The following is a 20,429-nucleotide window of genomic DNA, read 5'->3' on the forward strand; positions in this document are numbered from 1 at the left end:
AATTGCTAGTTCTGGCTCTCCCCATATTGATAAGGTCACAAATTTACTGAATGTTGAAATAAGTCACTTGTGCGTACCACTGCAGATATTTGTAAAAAGCACAGAGAGCAAAGGGGCCACTTAGGAAAGAAATTGGATTTGGAAAGGCAATCACTAGTTTTGCAGAATGCTTCAGTAATGGAAGAAATTACTAGGCACATTGAGTCTTGGGGCACTTTCCTATTCCCAGGGCTAGGGTATAGTAGACAAGATGGGGAAGAGAAAAGGAGACTAGAGAGTTGGTCTTTAAATCCCTTCCCTACAAGCCTGCTGGGAGGTCAGGATTGCTGGAGTGGCAGGGATTAAGGTTTCAGGTTCCTCCCATCTCCCTCCCTGTTGACTTACCTTGTCACTAATTTAGACCTATAGCCAGTCAGAGGTCTGTTACAGACCTTCTTAAGAAATGCCTGTGTCTCTGATGGCTTTCTCCCCACCCCCTTAAAGTTCTGAAGAGCCCAATTGCTTGCTTGAATGATTTCCAAGCAGCTATTATGTTTCCAACCCCAGGTAATTGGCTTTACCAGTTATTAATGGATTACACTAAAGTGAAAAATGTCAGAACAGGGGGGTAGGAGGGGCTATGACATCTCCTTGGCTTTGTAGTTTGGGGCTTCATCTTTCAGAGAGTGCTCCCCAGATTGAAGGTGCTTCCTAAATCGGGGGTCAATGATGGCATGACTGGAGTGACTGTATTTGGTCTCCCCCTATGGCAGCTCTGTGAATTCATCCTGAAATGCACTTTTGTCTCTTGGGTTAAGAGGAAACGCAGGGAGAATGGAACCATACCACATAGGCTGAGGAATTAGCTTCAGATAGGAAAACAGATGGGATAGGAATGACTCAAGAAGAACTTTTATTGGTCAGAACTGTACTACTCTGCAATTTTGATTATAAATCAGTGGCTTGCCCATGCTCCACCCCATCACTTCCTTCCCTACCCCCAAAGCTATTGCTTTCTACAAGATGGTTTTCCTTAGCATTTTATCTCCCCCATCAAGCCTGTGGGATCAGAGAGCAGCAGGTGCTGGGGCTGGGTGCTGTTGGACTGCTGCTACCCCCACGTTGTTAACAGGGTATCATTATCACTGTTTGTTCTTTGCCAAGCACCGGCCAGAACCTGGAGAGCTGGTGTCCAGGCATCTTCCCCCCTCCACTCCTTAATGCTGGACATGTAAGGACACAGCTCTCAGGAACTCAGGACTGTACTGTTCTCAACCTTTTTGCTTGCTATTTAATTTTGCAAGTCTGGTAAATCTGTCCACCGCTGTTTCCCTGCCCTGTGGTCATGTAACCAAGCAGCAGCCAGGCCTAGGGACACTGCACAAAAGAACATTGCTGCTGCTATAATTTCTAACTCCAGGGCTGCCACTACCCAGGTTCACTACATTGAGCCTCATCTTCCTCATGTGTGCCACCAGGCCAGTGAAACTGGCACTTGGAATTAGAATGTAAAAACAGAAACATAGACCCAAGAAGCTTAGAAACAGCCATATTTCTTGCCTTCCACGTAAACCTTTTCATTGTCACTAGTTCTCATTTTCCAGCTTATTACATTTTTCCTGTTTTCTTACTGTATTCCCAAGCCCATAAGCACTCCTTCACCCTGAAAATATGAGTGTCCCTCCCCACAAAATGAGGTTGGTATAGAAGAAAGTTATCACCTAGTGTAATTAGGATGGGAAGGAAGGCATTTCATTTAGCATGGCATGGGAAACTGAAAGAACCCTAAGTAAATTCACACTCTCCCGAGTGGACGGACTGGATTTTAGTTAGAAACTGTCTTGTTACATATATGCTGCAGTATTGTCTGATTGGGAATCTAGTATAGGGCATGCCATCAAGCTTACAAGTAACCTTGATGAGGGAATTTTATAATGGATATAACTTCCATTTTGGGGCTCTGTGCTCCTGAAAAACTGTGTCCTTTTCCATGAGCCTCCCCCCAACCTCTCTCTTTATTTCTTCACTGCTTTTCCAATTCTAGCTTGACCCTAAGATCCTTTGGAGAATGAGGAAGACATTTCACATTGTGTTACCATTTTTTTTGCCACAAGTTCCAACAAGTTGGGCCTGACTGTGTTCTCACTTTGTTTGGCAGCTCCTTTGTGACAGGGACGGCTTGTTGTGGACATGTCTCACCCCTAAGAATCTGGGACCTCACTAGGTAAGAGAATTTTCTCAGTTGCATGCCTCCCTCTGCAGCAGGGATTTGGGGGATGGGAGGCAAAAAAGGTGGGGGAAAAACTAGGCTGTTTCTGATTCTACCTTTATTCCAGGTCAGATGGTCCAGGGACAACCTCATGTCTAGAAGACATGATGTCCTCAGCCTTTGCCACGTGGTTAGGATGTTGAAATAATTTATAATATGTAAATAATTGGGCTTACAATGTGTTGTTATAATAACAGCTTGGATTTATAGAGCTTCTTTCTCCTGAGGACCTCCTGGCATTGTGCACGCACAATCCAATTTATCCTCACAGTTTTTTTTTAAATAAGAAGAAATTTGTGCTGCCTTCAAACAAATGAAAAAAATTATAAAGAATATTTAAAATATGTACAAAGAGTAGTCTTAATGGTAATGTGTTTCCATCTGATTAATTTTTGTTAGTCTTTCTTAAATACCACATTTCATTGTACTAATGAAAGCATTTTTCTAGCTTATCCTCTTCCTCAATTTCTCTGGCCCTTCTACCTTTCCTTTAATAGAATTATTGAGTGTCAGAACTGGGGACCTTTGAGGTAGTCTAGGCAAAATCTATCATTTTACAGATGAGAAACTGAAACTTGGAGGTGTCAAGGGCCTGTCCCAGTATCATGGAACTAATAAATGGTGTAGTCAGGATTTTAAACCAAGTTCTTCTGCTTGACCACACATTCAGCATCCTCTTTTTTTTAGATGTTTAATTATTGCCCTTTTCCTTTTTTATATCACTGTTATTTCTCAGTGATGTCCTCTGCCCTCACTATTAGAATGGTTGCTTTCTCCTTAGTGAAAAATAAGTAAAGTCAAGCAAAGTAAATCGTTTCACTGGCCATGTCTGTCTGAAAATGTGTGCCTCATTCATATCTCCAACTGCCTTTCAGACATTTGAAACCAGATGTCCAGTGGACATCTTAATTTCCTTACATCCAAAATGGAACTCATCATCTTTCCCTTTAAACCCTCCCCTGGTCCTACCTTCCCTATTACTGAAGAGAGCAACACCATCCTTCCTGTCCCTTAGGCTTGAAACCTAGAAGTCATCTTGGACTCCTCACTCTCTCACCTCCTCCCCCACATCCACATTTTTACCAATGCCTGTTGATCTCCCATTTGCCCCCTTTTCTCCTCTGACACTGCCAACATTCTTGTTTGGGCCTTCATCACCTCATGCTTGAATTACTGCAGTAGCCTGCTGATGAGTCTGCCAGCCATAAGTATCTTGCCACCACAGTCCATCCTCCATTCAGCCACTACAATGATTTTCTTAAAGCTTGAGCCTGATCATGTCACCTTCCCCCCTCCCCCTCGCTCCCAATAAATTCTTGAGGCTTCTTCTTGCCTCCAAAATAAAATACAAAATACTGTTTGGCATTAAAGCCTACCTTTCTAGCCTTCTTACGCCTTACTCCTTACTAAGTTACCTTCAGTCCATTGATCCTGGCCTACTGGCTGTTCCGTGAACAAGATATTCTACCTCTAGGCTCCAGGCATTTTCTCTGTCTGTCTCCCAAGTCTAGTCTAATAACTGAATCCATGGGAACTGATGAATCACCAAGCAAAATAGTATAGAGGGAGAAGAGAAGGGGGCCAGGACAGAGCCTTGGGAATACCTATTATCAGTGGAAACCAGTATTTTTACGTTTTCGTGGGAAACTGCTTTTAACTCCTCTGTCTCACAACCATGACTCTGCTTTTCCTCTAGACTCCCAACTCTCTCCAAATTCCCATTTGAGTAACTTCTTTTGACATTGACTTAGCACTGCCTCCATCTTTTGTTCCTGCTGCAGCTTGTGCTGCCCTCTACTCTCAGATATATTTAAAAAAAAGTTTTTTTTCTTTTTTTTTAACTTAACCAGATGAAATGAGCATATCCATATCCATTGTAAAACACAAAGAGAGGTTATACATGAAATTGCAAATCTATTGCATAGGACTTGCTTTTCTTTTTACATCTATAATAAATTTAATATGTAACTTTCAAAGCTATCTTGCTTGTTTGTTATTTTTTCTGACCTTTCTTGGCCCAGATGCCTTTTGGAGCAACCATCCAGAACATCCCTTTGCCAAAAGTTCCTTCTGATATTCTCTTTTTTTCTCCCAGATTTCCCCATAATAGCTCCCTCTCTTTCTTAAGGCACTTATCACATACATGGCTGCCTCCAAGAGCTAACACCACTGTTGCTATTCCTCCTTTTTTCTCCTTTGTTTTTCTCCCCATCTTCTTCATTACTATCCTCCATTCCATATTGTATCCCTCCTCTCAAGTCACTTATTCCCTCAACTCATTCCTTATAGTTGTCACTCATGGCCTTTCACTCACATTTCCTTACATCGTCACTGAGTTAGAAGGTGGTTTATACATGGATAAACCAAGGCTCAGAGAGAATCAGTGACTTGCCTGAGGTTATTTAGTTGAGTCTTTTGGAACTATTACTAGGATCTAGTTCTTCTATTTCCCCCCTAGCCCTTAATTTTTAATTAAGAAGATGTCATTGTTAATGCATTATCAGTAACTTCACATTTGAAGGCTCTCTCTTATTCGTGAGATGCTTTCTCAGGGGCCAGTTACATATAGACTTTTAGGACAGCCTATTTCAGGCATCACTGCATTGAAGCCAGCAGCCACTATCCCAATAAGTATATGTGGGAGAGCTTCTAAATTTTGGAAGCACCTTTAAAGTATGCTTTTCCATAACTAAACACAAGAAGTATTTGTCCATTGAACTCTGTGGAGCAGAGATGCTATGGAAATGCCTCTCTGTCACCTAGTAGATATAGAAAAAGCAAAGAGCAGAAGGGACTTGGGGTCTCCTCAAAAGAAAAAAAAGAATATATAGTATGTGCCTAGTAGATGTAGTCAGAAGAGGAAGTTAGGGTCAGAGGGAAGGACTGGGGCTGGAATGAGGGACAGATGGGTGGGATGGGGGCAGTTTGTTACCTAGGAGAATGCTGTACATTTGATTGGGATAGTGAGGGGATGAGCTCTCCAGCCTGCTTAAGAAGGTTGAGGGGAAAGCAGTAATCCTGTGGATTGAGTTACCTGCCAGTAAAGGAAGGATTGGATCCAATAGTTGTCTCCCGTATCTGGAGCTGTAATCTTGGGGTCCCTGCAAGCTTGACTGAGCTGGCCACAGCCATTGTAGCCAGTGGTCAGTGTAGGGCAAAGTCAGTACAAACCTCAGGTCTGCTGGCTGATTGCTGGGTACAGATGGGAAATTTCTTCAGGTGTTTTCTGCTCTTTTACTCTCCACTCCAACTTTTGTGTCCTTTTCATTCCAGCCCAGTCTGTCTTCTACACCTACTCCAAGGGAGAGGGTGAAGGCTCTATAAAAATTTTTTAAAAAATTTATTGATATATTTTATTTTTATTTTATCTTCATTTTCTAATATTTCCTTTTCCTCTCCCACCTAGAGATCCATTCCTCATAACAAAGAATCAAAATCAACAGAAAGAAAGTCATCTGACAAAATGAACTAACATATCAGCGATGTCTGACATAAGTTCCACACCTGTACCCTCCCCCTCTGAGCTAGGGGAGGCAGGTGTATTCCCCTCTCTTTTTTGGGGAGTCAAACCTGGTTGTTACAATTCAAGTGTTCAGTTTTTATTTTTTTGTTTGTTTTTTCCATTTATGTTATTATAGCCATCTTGTATATTGATTTCCTGGCTCTGCTTACTTCCCATTGAATGAGTTCATTTTTTCCCTTGCTGTATTCGTCATTTCTGATTCATCATATTCATCATTTCTGATAATACAGTAATAATATTATCATATTACATTTATGTAACATAATTTGCTTAGATATTCCCCAAGAGATGAACACTTTGTTTCTAGTTCTTTGTTACTACAAAAAATGCTGCTAACAATATTTTGTTGTCTATGGGGTCTTTCGTTTTATCTTTGACTGCCTTGGAGTATAATACTCTAGTAGTTCCCACTGGGTCAAACAAATGATGGGAACATTTTAATCACTTTCTTAGCGTAGTTACAAATTGCTTTCCAGAATGACCGGACTAATTCATCTAAGTGGTGCAGTAGATAGACCTGAAGTTAGGAAGACCTGAGTTCAAATCCAGTTTCAGACACTAGCTGTGTGACCTAGGGCAAATCACTTCTGCTTGCCTCAGTTTCTTCATTTGTAAAACGAGGATAATAATGGGACCCAGTGTTATTGTGAGGATCAAATGAGATAATAAGTATAGTGCTTGGCCCAGTGCCCAGCACATAGTAAGTATTACATAAATGTTAGCTCTTATATTTAATTCATAGATTCACCAAGTGTGCCAAAAGTGCAACGCACCAAGCGTGTCATTCCATAATTCTTCCAACATAGACTGTTCCCATCTTCTGTCATTTTGCTGAATGTGAAGTTAGAAGTCAAAATTATTATTTGGATTTACATTATTCTTAATGCATTATTTCATATTGTTATTAACAGTTTGGAATTCTTTTGAGAATTGTTTGTTCGTTCATGATGAGAGACTGTGTGGTATAGTAGATAGAAAGTTGGCCTTGAAGTCTGGAAAGCCTGGGTTCAAGTTTGACTTCTGACACACACTGGGGGTGTGAATCTGGGCAGCTCTCTAAGACTCTGAGTGTTAGGGAAGGTGCTGACCTGTGTTAGTAGAGGGAATTTTCCTCTCCTGGGGAGTTCCTTCTGTCATGAAATTACAGGTCCACTCTCTATCCCCCTGTCCCTTGTTCATCTTCTCTAACCACTTGTCTATTGGAGAACGGCTCTTGGCTTCAGGTATTTATGTGAGTTCTCATATGTCACAACTACCAGACCCTTAATAGAGATTTGATGCAACTGTTTTTTTCCCAGTTGGCGTATTCCCTTCATGCTTGCCCTTTAAAGTTATAGAGCAGAAAACTTAGTTTCTGGAAGGTGTTAGAGATTGAATGGTATATTAGTGGCTTCAGGTGATGAGAGAAATCTTATTTATCCTTTAAGAGGAGTAGGGTGGGGCAGGGTGCAAATCACCATATGTTTCTCTGTGGATCTCTGGGTTTCTGGCCTGAAGCAGGGAACAAGGAGGAAAAGCACCACTGAAGAGGCAGTGACCCTGGTTCAAATCCTGATTGAATTGTCAACTGAAAGTGAGTTTGACTAGGTCAGCTGTAGAGAAAATCATGGTGTTTGACAGATGGGTTCATGAAAATGGGACTTCAGGAGCACCTTTGATGACTTCTGTTTCACAAAGGCCAGATATGGTGATGTTAACATTCCCCCTCCCCCTTCCCCTCACCCCCAGTCTGTAGTCACCATAAATATAGTAGGGACTATTAGTGACAGGGTTGAAACCCTGAATTGAACAGAGAACACCAAATATCATAGCACATTGTCTTACCAAACCCTAAACTGAATTTGAGCTCAAGTTACATATTTTTAAGTGAACCAAAGAGCAATAGATTTTATAACTAGAAGAGACTTTAGAGATCATCCAGTGGTCCAGAGCAACAAGCCCAGGATCTTGCACATAGTAGGTGCTCAATAAACATTGTCTGGATGAATGAACAAATCAGAATTTTAAAAGAAAGCAAGCTCCTTGTATCCTGGTGCAAGCTGAACCCGAACCTGTATGTTTTTAACTAGATCAGTAGAAAATTGAATTTGAGTTCCTGTGTCAGACAGACATAATCTTCTCTTCTGGGACTAGTCAATGTGGTCATTCTTCTTGAATCTTCCTGGGATTAGAGGAACTTCTATCTCCTGGATCCTTGGTGCTACTTTGGAGGTGACATGTTATTTCCCACTCACTAGCCCTAACTTTCTCCAAGTCCTGGCCCAAAGCCCTAGAGCCAGAAAGTATCCTTCAGACTTGGGGTCCTAATGGAGGTGTTTGCTGTCGAGGGGGTTAGGCCCAGGAGGGGGGAGATGGACAGAGACAGGGTGACTGTCTGTAGCTGCCTTTCCCAGAGAAGCCCAAACAGATAATAAAGCCATGTAGAAAATAGGATTAAGGTAATGAACAGGCAGGATGGAGTTTGATCTTTCAATAAAGCCAAAGCCTGACTGACAGGCCAATCCGAAAGGTGGAACAATATTGCCGGCAGGACCTGGCCGGCTGCTCTGGCTTCAGTGTGGGATGGATTCTTTGCTTTTAACCTGTCACAGTTGAAATGCGAGGAGCCACTGGATTTTTCCTTTCATGTTTGTGGGGCGGGGGGCGGTGTAGAGAGGTAGAAGGGTCTGTTCTGAGCACTCTTTCTGCTGCTAGCTACCTGTTCTGGGGCCAGCATGCTCCTCGCCATTTTCTTATTTCTTAAAACTTCCCTCCACTGACTGAGGAGTGTCGGACAGGGCTGAGAATCGGAGGGGGCTGTGGAGTTGGGAAACTCCTGTAGGCTGTAGATAGTCAGGGCTTTGTGTGTTGTCATTACTATGGTAAGTAGCTCCTAGAAGGCACTTCCTCTCTATCTTCAGCCCCAGCCCTCAGGCTGCCTCCTGAAGAAGGTTATGTAGTGGTGCTGCCTGCCCTCCCTCCCAAATTCTCTGGGTTTAGTTATTTATCTGTGCACATGCTGTCTCTCCCTTAAAGAATGTAGGCTTCTTGAGGGTAGAGCTCTTTCCTTTGGGTCTTTTTTATCTCGAGTCTAGCACACTGTCTAGCTTATAGCAGAAGCTTAACCAGTGTTTCTGAATAAACTAGTGGTAACAGTAAGAGGACTTATTTCTATAGCCCTTTAAAGTTTACAAAGGGCCTTCCTCACAACTCCAAGAGGCTGGGAGCAGGAACATTATTATTATTATGGGGAAACAGGCTCAGAAAGATTAATAAGTAGTTTGTCCTGGATCATATACCTACCAAGCGCCAGAGCTGGTTAGTATTCAGTCTCAGATCTCCACTGACTGCCGGTTCAGTGCCCTTTCCACTGTGCACACTTGCTCTCAGGCAGCCTTACACTCAAGGTCTGGTACTTCCTGACTTTGGAAGCTTCTTCAATAGATGTTTATCCCATCAGGAGTACAAAGGACCCCCCCCAAGCTCCCATGAGGCCACACTCTAGAATCAGCTCATTACTCCTCCATTCCTTGCATCTAGCACCTAGAAGTTTTAGGGCAGTGGTGCAAGTGTGGAGAGTGCTAGGGAGAATGCAGGTGCTGGAACACAGTCCATCAGTGCTAGGAACACCTGGGTGTCTTGGACTAGAAGGTGCAGTTGTTTTTTTTTTTCTCCCCCCACCCCTTACCTGTGAGCTCAGATATGTGGATGTTGCTGAACTTTTGGGGAATTAGCAAATTGACTCTCCAGTATTCTCTTGGACACTAGGCCTCAAAGATGGAGGAGGGAGGGGGTAAAGGTGGCTCCCAAGTAGGCTTTCCTGACCTGGTGAGTAGGTGGTCTGCTGGCTCCACCCCTGAGGCTGAAATATACTCCCCAAGGATTTAAAGCTAATGACCTTTGTGCCTTGATCTCCTTAGCTTCCGACTATCAGCCTTTGGCTGTGGTTGTAGCTATTACATAGTGTATATTTATTTGGTGGAGAAGCCTATCACTTTATCCCAGGAAGAGGGACTTGCCAAAACCATCTTACTCTTGAGATGCTGAATGGAGAATCCTGGGAATCAGCCCATCATCTCCTCCTGTTCCTCTAGCTGTATCTGAACAAAATCTTGGATTAATTATGTGTCCTGAGCTTTGTGAAGGACTGGAGACCTCACCCAGCACCTAGTCTTCTTACCAGCTTCCTTCTGAATGCTCCACATACCTTAAAGGCTATACAGAATACCTATAATGGGCCTTATGGAAGGCATAGTATTAAAATGTTGGTGTGACCTACATCTCATATATTTTCTAGGGGACTTTCTTAACTCTTGTGTTTGGTTTCTTTTCTAAAAAGTAACATTGCTGGTCAGTTTGCTCTTAATCAGACATCGGTTAACATGGCCCAAGGCCCAAAGCTTTATATCCCAGCTCAGCCCTACATATTGACACTGGCCCCCCAGTACTCCAGTCTCCATGAATTAAAACCATTAACTGCCTGTAATACACATATATTCCCTCTTCATCTTGTTAAAATTCTTCTCTTCTAGGGCCAACTCAGGCATCATCTTTTCCGTGAGGCCTACTATGATTCTCTCATCTCTTCACCCTAATTTAAAATGATCTTTCTTCTTTTCAGACTTGTATTAGAGTTTTTGGATCTCCTTATCACATTTATCATGTCCTACCTTATACTGTATTTATTGTGTTCATACTGCATCCTCGTTAAAGTATAAGTTCCTTGAGTATAAGGACTGTCTTTTATTTCATCTTTGAGTGTACCTTGTATATAGTAGGCACTTAGTAAACATTCATGAATCCTGATCTAAGTAGTGTCTCTGTTCTAGGTTCCTCAAAAAGCCTGTACTGGCTTTTGTACTTGGGGCTCACCTGTCGTCTGGCCAACAGGCTCCCTTTATTTCTCATTTTCTCATAATACACATTGTGGGGATCTGGGTTCTTTGAGGACCAAGTGCGGCTCTGTCAGTTACTCTGGACTTCTTGGTATTTTTCTTCTCCCCTCCCCCCTTAAACTCCCCCATGTCTCACATAAGTGGGAAGAGACAGGCCAGATCCCCTCATTCTCGCCTTCCTTTGAGTCTTATGGTGCTCTCTCAGAGTTGTAAGGCTTGTTTGAGCAAGTGAGAAGACTGAGTCGAGTCTGTGCCTCCCTCTCTCGGGTGGGCACAGAGTCCAGTGCTGTACGGCTCTCAGATGCTTTGGGAGGATAGGGATGGAGCCAAGGCTCGGTCTGCCCTCTGAAGAGGATGGGAAGCACTAGCCTCTCTCCCTACCATAACCCTCAGTAAGTGGAGTCCTAGTGGGCTGAGCTCTTAGATATATTGAGGGGTGGATGCCAGGAAGGAATGGGCAAGACCTCCAGAGGACCCTGCCTTGTGGACCCTCATCTTGGAGAGAGAGCAGCAGAGGCCTGAAGCCCAGGATGTGCCCCCCCCCCCCGGCCCCCCAGCTCTGGTGTAGCCCCAATGCTTGTAAACCCTCGGGGGCAGGGTCTGTTTCCATGTCTTCCCCTCCCCCTGTGTCCCTGTGCACCCGAGGCCTCAGCCTCTGCTTAGAGTGATTAGGGGAACAGCCCCTCTTTAAAGTACCTGCCCTCTCCTTTGAAAGTATTAGTGACAACAGCTTTTTCATTTTCTTTTTACCTCTTTAAGGAACCCTGTAATTTCTTTCTTTTTTTCCCCCTCTCTCCTTTTTCTTTCTCCCCCCTCTGTCCCCTCTTCCCTCAACTCTTTGAAATCGGCTTTTTGCCGGCTCTGACACCAAACTGATACTTTGCCGTTTCACTTCTCCTTATCCCTTTATGGCAACAGATGTTGAAATTTTGTATCCTTTTATCTGCCCGGCTGCCCCCTTCCTGTAATTACGTTCCCCTTGTTAGCAGTACAAAGTGGGCTGCTTCACGACTTGGCCTTTGAGCCATTGTGTCTAAACACGTGTGCGCACGCGTGCTGGTCTGTGCGTGTATGTGTGCGTGCCTGTGTTTTTGGTAATGGGCTCTTCAGTCCTGAGTAATAGGACTGGTTCTGAGGACGGCTGGGTCTCCGCTGGCCTCCATTTGTCTCTGCCCCCTATTCAGAAGTGGAGAGCGAGGGGCTCCATCCAATTATTGCATTTGTGACCCAGCCTGCCCTCCCTCCCCCGCCCTGCCCCCTTCAGGTGTTCAAAGCCCGGAGAGAGAATGCTTTGGGCAGGGTCAAGGGGAAGTGAGGGAATACAAAAAAGAGAGAGAATACAAAGTGATTGCCGGGGAATTGATAGAGGCTTAAAAATGGGCATATGAGCCAGGGAGTCAGGTTGGACAGACAGGGACTTGAAAGACCTTATAGTAAGAGGCATGTGGCTTGATTTATTTTTTCTATTTTGGAATGAGTTCGAAAAGGCTCGGGGCCCAGTTTTTGCATCGTGTCCAGCTCCATTCATCTCCCGGATGCTGGTAAGCTGCGGCCAGTTAAGCAAACAATACATACCTAGCTCTCCCCCTTCAATCCATTTTACACAACACTGTGTGACTCTGGGTAAGTCACCAACCTCCCTGAACCTGTTCGCTCATCTGTTAAATGAGGGGGTTGGACTAGGTGATTTTTAAGGTCCTTTGTTGAAGCTCCATATCTGTGATCCTGTGGTCGGTCTTCTTCCAGAGCACTCTGGTCATGGATTCTAATATATCAGTTGGTATTAAGTGTTTATTGAGTCAACGAATGTTATAATAATTTATAATAAAATATCCCAATTCTGTAAGCAGCTAAGTGCCACAGCAGATAGAACACTAGACCTGGAGTCAGGAGGACCTGAGTTCAAATGAGCCTCAAACCCTTATTAACTGTGTGACCCTAGGAGAATCGCTTAACCACTGTCCGCCTCAGTTTCCTTATCTGCAAAATGGAGGTAATAATAGGACCTACCTTCAAGGTCAAATGAGATCACATTTGCAAGTTCTTTGCAAACCGTAAAGTGCTGTATGAACGCTAGTCAGCATAACCATCATTATTAAAGGTTTACAAAGCATTTTTATCCTAACAGCCCTGTAACAGACAAGGCAAGTTTTATTCCCATTGTACAAATGAGGAAGGTGAGGCTCAGGTTAAGGAATTGCTCGTGGTCAACACAGATAATATGTGGCCAAGTGAGGAGTTGGGCCCAGGTCTCCTGACATCAAACGCCTCTTCTCTCTGGTCATCCATCCACCCCTGCCAGGTACCTCTTGTACCTGCAGGACGTGCTCTCACTAATGTGGGGCTCTTGGGAGAATAGGACTCTAATTTGTCCACACTCTCACGTTCCATTCTGATCTCCGGAAGTTCTTATTGCACCTAAATGCACGTGGGTTGGGTGGGACATGCCTATGCGTTAGAATTTTACAATCTTATACAGACATAAAACATGAGAATGACAGCGAAAACATGGTGATGTAGAGGGAAAGCAGCAAAAATAGAAATAGGACAAGGCTTAAGTGCATGGGAGGCGAAAGGAGCGAAGTGAGAATTTTGAGAGTTTCCTGATAGGTAAGTGTTGGTCCAGGAAAGCTCCCTGTGACAAGGGGGCTTTCAGAGAGGAGCTGGTACAGCAGCAGAAGCTTTTCCTGGGGCAGGACTAAACCAAAGGATCCGGTGAACAGATCTTTCAGAAAAGAGCGGGAGAATTTGTGTTTAAGGAAGCCTTGGGTCTGGGGCCGTGACCTCATTGGTCTTAATTATCCCCTTCTCACGTGCATGTGCAGCTACTTGGGCTTTGCTGCATCGGTAGGGGTGGTGTGGGTTTCCTCTTGGCACCCTGTTCTCTGTAGGTCTCTCCAAGTAGCTCTAGTTTTGAGGCAGTGGATATTGAAAACTTACTCCAGGGAGGCTCTGTGCCTTCAGGGTCAGCCCCCTTACCTTTAGCCAGGTATGCTCCCATTTGTCCTGAAGTGAAAATTTTTTACCACAAATACTTTTTTTTTAATCCTCTCCCTCTGTGGTTGGCTGTTGAGATATTTTCTTTTAGCTCTAACCCAACTCTCTCTTGCTGTTGTGTGTGTGTATGTGGGGCGGGGAGAGGAACTAAATTTGCTAGGATAGGGCGACTCTCCTTTTTTCTGATGCCTTTCTGAAGAGGCACCTGAAGGCATGACGGTAAAGTAGCCCTAGCATCTAGCTTTACTTTGTAGGCCTCCTGGAAAACAGCAGCCTAAGGAGAGAGTGAAGAGAAGGTTCCATCCCGGCCAACCCTTAGCGGTGCCTCATTCATCAGGCTCACACACATGGTCCAATCTGTCTTTATCTTTCCCTGGGTCGAAAGAGAATTAGTGGTTGAGAGAGAAAAGGAAGTGAATGGGGAGTCCCCCCTACACACTAGGCAGATACCTAACGAAAGCAGATGGCTTTGTTTGCCTTGGGATCCAGATTTTATTTTAGGTTTTTGTCTGTTCCACTAAAGGAGACCCCCAGTGCTCTCTCTCACTCCCCGCCCCACCCAGAGGGACTCCAGCATGGCTGCCCAGTTCCCACACAAGTGGCGCTAGAAGCCAGGGACTCAGCCCTCCTCCCCTCCTCCTCCTATGGATGGTGAGAGGCTGAGGAGCATTCTTAACATTCTTTGTAGAGAAAAGGGGTGAAATGTCTGAATTTGGGGGTCACTGTGTTATACAAATTGCAATCTAATCGTTTTTTCCAAGAACATACTTGGACTAAGAAAAGAAGCCTGGGAGGAGGGAAGACAAGGAGACAGACAGCTTGTTTTGTCCCCTTTTCCCCAAAGTTTGGGGCCATTGTCGGGGCGGTCCCCCTCCCCCTTCCCTTAGCCTTCTTCTGCCCCAGCAGCCAACAGTGGTTTTATAGTTAAATTGGTGGTAGGGATGATCATGGGGCTAGCTGGTGTGCTGGGGGGAGGGATGTCTACGGTGCCATTTTTGTTTGTTTTCCCAAATCAAAGCCCCAGCAGGAGGCCTGTGGCACTGCTGGGGCTCTATTTGAAGAGAAGGGCCATTTCCCAGAGCCCAATGTGTCCGTTTATACTCTGAACTTAACCTCACGGGCACCCGCACAACAGAACTTTGAGAGTCCTGGTGCAAGAAGGTAAAAGAAATTGTATCTTTTTATTGGACCATTTGAAGTGTGTGTGGCCAATTCAGAGAACCCGAGTGCAAAGGGGGAACAAACTTGTAGCCTGAGCACCTCTGTTCTCCAACCCCGACCCCCCTTCATTCCCAGCTGGCCTTGGATGGGGTTCACAGTGTTTTGTTGGGGGCTTTCTGCACTTGTCCCTGACTCCTAGGGCCCCTGGTGCTGATACTCCAGGCTGGGACTGGGAAATAAGAGAAATCATTTAAACTCCATTAGCTGTCCAAATCCTGGTACTCTCACCTGTTTCTTAGTGCGGGCCCATCTCTGACACATTCAGATCTATGGCATCTCCTTAAAGTCATGGTCCTAGGATCTGCTAGGTAAGGATACAGCACTTATGCCTTCTGATTGATCTCCCTTCCTCACTGACTTTGGTGAGGCGATTCCTCTGCCTTGGAATGAGTGAGTCAGTCCTCCATGGGCTCCACTCTCCACCCTCTCCCCCCAATTACCCCTCCAAGCCTGCTTCCCACCCCATAGCCTTTCATCTTCTATTTCAAACAAACAAACATGAAATTACTTCTCCAGATTAAAGGAGAGAGCCTCTCAGTCACTCATCACCACCTCACTAATGGGAGGTGGGGAGGGGGAGGAGTACACCAAACGGGACCCAAACCCAAAGGTGCAGGGAGAATTGTTCTTTCCTTCCACCCCACTCTCTAACCTGGCATAATCCCTAGGAGCCTATGTGCAAGCAATTGGGGGCCCAGTTGCCAGTGGGATATGACCCACCAGAGTTGGGGGCAGCCGAATTGTCAACTGAGTCATCCCTAACCTCTAAATAGGCTCCCAGCCCCAGACAAGGAACTGAATTTGATCAGATGAGGGGATGATTTTATGAGACAAGGCTGTCACCCAGTCTTGCTCTGGACTCCCCATGGAACTCTTGGGTGTGAGAAATCTCTGTACTGAGTAGACCCAAGTCCTCTGCTCTTGTTGGCTATCCCTACTCTAAATTGGGCAGTGCATTCTTTGCACTGAGTGGCCCAGAAACCTGTTTTTCTCTATTGGCCCTGGGTCACATGAGGAGTGTAGGAATGAAAGGAAAGTCCTTCGCTGAGTGGTCTTCCCCCTTGGGGTCGATGCTGGGCCGGGGGGATATTTTTCTGAATCAAGGATCTTCCCCTGACTCTCTGGTGATGTGCAAAATTGGCCCTAAGTTCCTAAGCCTTAAAGGTAGCATGGCTGAGGGCAAGGGGCTAGAGTTCTGTGCTTTGGAAATTCCGGAAAAAATGGTAGTCGGGCCATTTCACCTCCTCTTGGTTATTCTGCTATTCTTCAGGGTCTCTGGTCTGTTCTTTTTCCTCTCAGGGTTTATGTTATCTTCTCCTACTTTCCCACGTCTAGGGTCTAGAGACCCTTCTGACTTGTATACAGGTGTGAACATTCTACAGGACAACTTAGTGTCTCCCTGAAGGAGTTAATGGGTCAGGCCTGGGGACTTTTTGGAGTTGGGAGCCTTCAATACTCAACTCTTCCTTTTTTTCTTTTCCTGTCCTGCAAAAACATAAAACCCAATATCCTGGCGGCCCAATCTAACCCAGGGTGGGAGGGATTAACAGGTGCACTTGATGTTGGGGGGCGTTGTTAGGACCAGCAGGCCTCCCTAAATGGTTGCTAGGGGTCTGGCATCAGGGGCTAGGTGGCTGCCCACTGCCGCGGTCACGGAGGGAATTACACAGCCACAAAGAAATTGTTATTCCCTGTAATCTGCTCTCTGGAGAGCAGGGGTGGGGGAGCGGGCTGGGCCCAGCAGGCCAGGAGCTGTGATCACAGAGGCGTGCTGTTGCAGAGAGAAGGATGGGGGCCAGGCCAGGGCCAGGGCTGGGGCTGGGGGGCTTTTGCCTTCTGAGCTGGGAACGACAAGGCCCTGCTGCTAAGCTGTTTTCTCAGCGATTTCTCTCCCCAGATACAAAGGTGTTTACTTGTTTTACCATCTCCTGAAACTCCCCTTTTCCCTTTGTGTGGTCTTTATCCCTGACGAGGTTTGAGCCCCAGATTACAGGGAGGAATTAAGGCATTGGGCTTGGGTAGCTCAGAGCTGTTGTGACCCATGGGATCAAGGACTATAAAATAACCACATGTGTGGGGGGGAGATCCTGACCTCTCTGGCAGAGCCCATTCATTGTCCTGAGATGGAGTCAGCCTGGGCAGCAGGCGGCCAGGGGAGCAGGTGTGACTGGATAGGCTGAACCTCCTGATGCATTTGAGCACTTTCCTAGGGGGTTGTGAGAGAGCCTGAGCAAAGGAAAAAGGCTGAGGCTGAATTTTCTAGCCAATATCCTCTGGCCCCTGGTACAGGTGTAAAAATGGCCTAAGTCCTTCTGGCAGGGAGATGGGTTTGGGATGAGGTAGTTAATTCACCATCCTACCCAGACCAGCTAAGTGTTTGTTTTGTTTCTTCTAGGGGGACTCACAGTGAAAGGGTATAGTACCCTCACCCCAAAGTTTAGGCTCTAAGAGGAGAGGGTTTTTGTGGTTTCCAGCCATTTGAAGGTTGTGGGATATCCCCAAAGCTAGACAAGGAGATGACGCCTCACAGGAATGACTTCTGAACCCTGGACATGCTCTCCCCTCATCTCTCTTTCCTGTCTCCCCAGTGGACAACTGATGACACACTTGGGCCAGGACTTTCACCGAGGGGCTGGAGTGCTGGATGTCCTGTATGAGACACCCTCTACACTGCTGTCCTGTGGCTATGACACCTATATCCGATACTGGGATATCCGAACCAGCTCCCAGTGAGTACAGCCACCCGGAATGGTGGGATCAGGAGGGAGATCTGTACAGCTCTTGCCCGATCCCATTCCTGGCTTTCTTCCCCCACAGCTCTTCTCATAATTATAGCTGGGGCTAAGAAACACAAAGCTCTAGGTTGTTTCAGCCATTGTGGGGGAGGCTTAAGAGTTTAACTAGGGGGTTGGGTTGCCACTTATAGGCACCTCAGTGTCACACTGTATCAGGCCCAGAATTCTGCTGCCAACATAAACCCCAAGGGTAATGCCATGGGGAACTGTATTGTCTGCCTCAAAGGTCAGGCACATTCCTGGCTCCTTTTAGCAAACTTACTGGCTCTGTAATTGGTCATTTTTTTCTGAACTCACTTGGATCCATATGTATTTCCTGTCTGTAATATATCTCTTAGAGGTAATGAGCCCTCTGGGTGAATTAGGTCTTCCTTTAATTTGCTCTAAACTTAACATTCTCAGGCTTCAAAGTGAGTAACTCATTCTAGAGTTTCTGGATTTGGTGGTTAGATGCACACACACACACACACACACACTCACACAGTCTCACACTCACTCTCTCTCTGTGTTTATCATTTTTACAGATTTTCATCCTGTCTTCTCAGCCTTCTTTAGACTGGTCATTGTCCTTTCAGTTTGTCTTCAGCAGTCCCTTCTTGCCTCCTACTCCTTGGGTCATTCCAGGTGCCTCTCTTTGGGCCTTTTCCAGTTCTATTACATCCTGTGCATCGGGTCTAGGTGTGGATGGAGATGTAGATTGGGAGTGTGTGGGGCATCGCTGTCCATATCTTGTGTTGGCCTTTGTGGCCATGGCCACCCATGGGATCAACTTGTCCAGTAGCTCCTAAGTGCCTTTCTTGGGTCCTAGCTTGGAGCTTTTTAGTCCCTGTACAGATGACACCATACTTTTCTACATGGCTTACCTGCCACTGCCATTTTCTGACCATTCACATAGCCCTCAAATGGCTTTACCATCATCTTGACTTTGTACTACCTCAAAGAATTGCCTTTTCTTTGCAGGCTTGGAAATTTCACAGTGGATTCCTAGTAGCAAGACTCCTCCCCCCAATTCTTCATCCACATTTCTGTCTTTGCCCCCCAAAAAACTCTAGGGTCAGACACAATTACCTTTGGTAGAAATCACGTTTCTTTTCCTTCAGTGGGTGGTTTCTGTTAGATAATTTGGAAGTTCAGGTTTCTAAGTTCTCTTACACCAGGGATCTGCAGTCCTATCATTATCTCTTTGATACAAAAGCATTCGAATTCTTTGGTGCTGAATCCATTATAGATTCTGGTGATGGGCTGCCTTTGACCATCCTGTGTTCCGTTTTTTGGAAAGGAAATGTGTGATGGAGTGGGAGGAGCCTCATGACAGCGCCCTCTACTGTGTGCAGAGTGATGGGAACCACATGTTGGCCAGTGGCTCCTCCTACTATGGTGTGGTACGGCTGTGGGACCGACGACAGAAAGGCTGCCTGCATGTGAGTACCTCACCCCCTCTTACCACTTCTGCTGTCACTGATAGAAGTCCAGGTCTCTCTGTGTCCGCCTTGCCTTCCTCCCATGCCCAAGATGGTCACAGCTCAGACTCAGCCCCAGCTCCTTTCGAGGGGGGAGTATCAAGGAGGGTTAAAGATCCTTGGATACAAGACTTGATGGGAGTCAGTATGCTGGCACCTGTTCTTCATCTCCTCATTCACGTTCTTGTGTATCTACAGGCCTTCTCCTTGTCATCTCCAGTCAGCAGCCCTGTTTACTGCCTACGTTTCAGCACTACACACCTCTATGCAGCAGTAGCCTCTGCCCTCCATGTTCTTGACTTCAAGACTCCGTGACTGGCTGCCCTTGACAGTAAACTGACCCCTCCCCACACAGGACCAGGCAGAAGGCCTACTCAGGATCAGCCTCCCTAGTCCTGGCCTGAAGAGAGCAGCAAATGACCCTGTGATCGTCGGGCTCTGTGCTTTTAAACCAAAGACCACTGGCATTTGGTAGTCTCGATGTTTCCACTTGGGAGAAGGGCTGTTCCCTGTCCATACCCAGCCAGCCAACCACTTTGGAGCCTGCTAACCCAAGAGAGTGGGGTCTGGACTGGGGACTCTTGTCTTTGCAGGACCTTGGGGCACGTGGATCAGTACTCCAACATGTGCAACCAGCTTGCAGACATAAGAAACCTTCATAGCCTTCCCAACTGGCCTGTCATCCCATGTATCCTACCTACCCTTCTCTAACTATCCTTCCTGCTGGACAGGATCAGTCTTCAACTCCTCAATCAGGACCACGTATAGATGAAACAAGCCCAGGCCCCCAGGGGAGGGAAGAAGAGTAGGACTCATTTTTGGAAAGCATTCAGGCCCTGAGCTCCCTAGGCAGACCAGAGGACATTGGAGATTCAGCTGGTTTGATTTCTGAGCCAGTATTTCTGGCCTGGCCCTGTTTTGTGGGGTACTATGGGAAATTATATTTTTGATTTATTTTTTTAAATAAACCTTAGCTGTTAATGTGGAGTCTGGCAACTCTCTTAGTACCCATAGTGGGAACTCTGCAGATTGAGATTTGGCTTGCTTTAGGGGTAGAAAATTAGTCCTAGGTCCCAATTCTTAGCTCCCATCTCCCACCTTGACCTTAGAACTTCCTCAGTGACATTGGGCTGGAAAGGTTCCATTCTTGTAGAACACTATGCTGTAGCCACTGTCCTGTATTCCTCCTCCCAGTCTCCTCTCCACTTCCATCTATATATCCTTTCTAGGAGTGGTAGCTTCTGTCTACTTGTGTTTTTTTGTGATTCTACAGACAAGCCTTGTGTTATCCCCCATCCCCATCCTGCCTTG

General features: G+C 45.7%; 1 protein-coding gene across 1 annotated transcript in view; it reads left to right on the forward strand.

Annotated features, from left to right (window-relative positions):
* FBXW4 (F-box and WD repeat domain containing 4) overlaps positions 1–20,099 on the forward strand; it is a 120,854-nt gene extending 100,755 nt beyond the window's left edge. Inside the window, exons 6-9 of the mRNA XM_036736741.1 lie at positions 2,138–2,203; positions 17,452–17,592; positions 18,938–19,079; positions 19,317–20,099. Coding sequence (XP_036592636.1) covers positions 2,138–2,203; positions 17,452–17,592; positions 18,938–19,079; positions 19,317–19,433 — 466 coding nt within the window. The 3' untranslated portion in view covers positions 19,434–20,099. The remainder of the gene's footprint in view (positions 1–2,137; positions 2,204–17,451; positions 17,593–18,937; positions 19,080–19,316) is intronic.
* Positions 20,100–20,429: the final 330 nt, after the last annotated feature.

This window comes from Trichosurus vulpecula, chromosome 8 (genome assembly GCF_011100635.1).
Source record: "Trichosurus vulpecula isolate mTriVul1 chromosome 8, mTriVul1.pri, whole genome shotgun sequence".
In the NCBI taxonomy this organism is placed as follows: Eukaryota; Metazoa; Chordata; class Mammalia; order Diprotodontia; family Phalangeridae; genus Trichosurus; species Trichosurus vulpecula.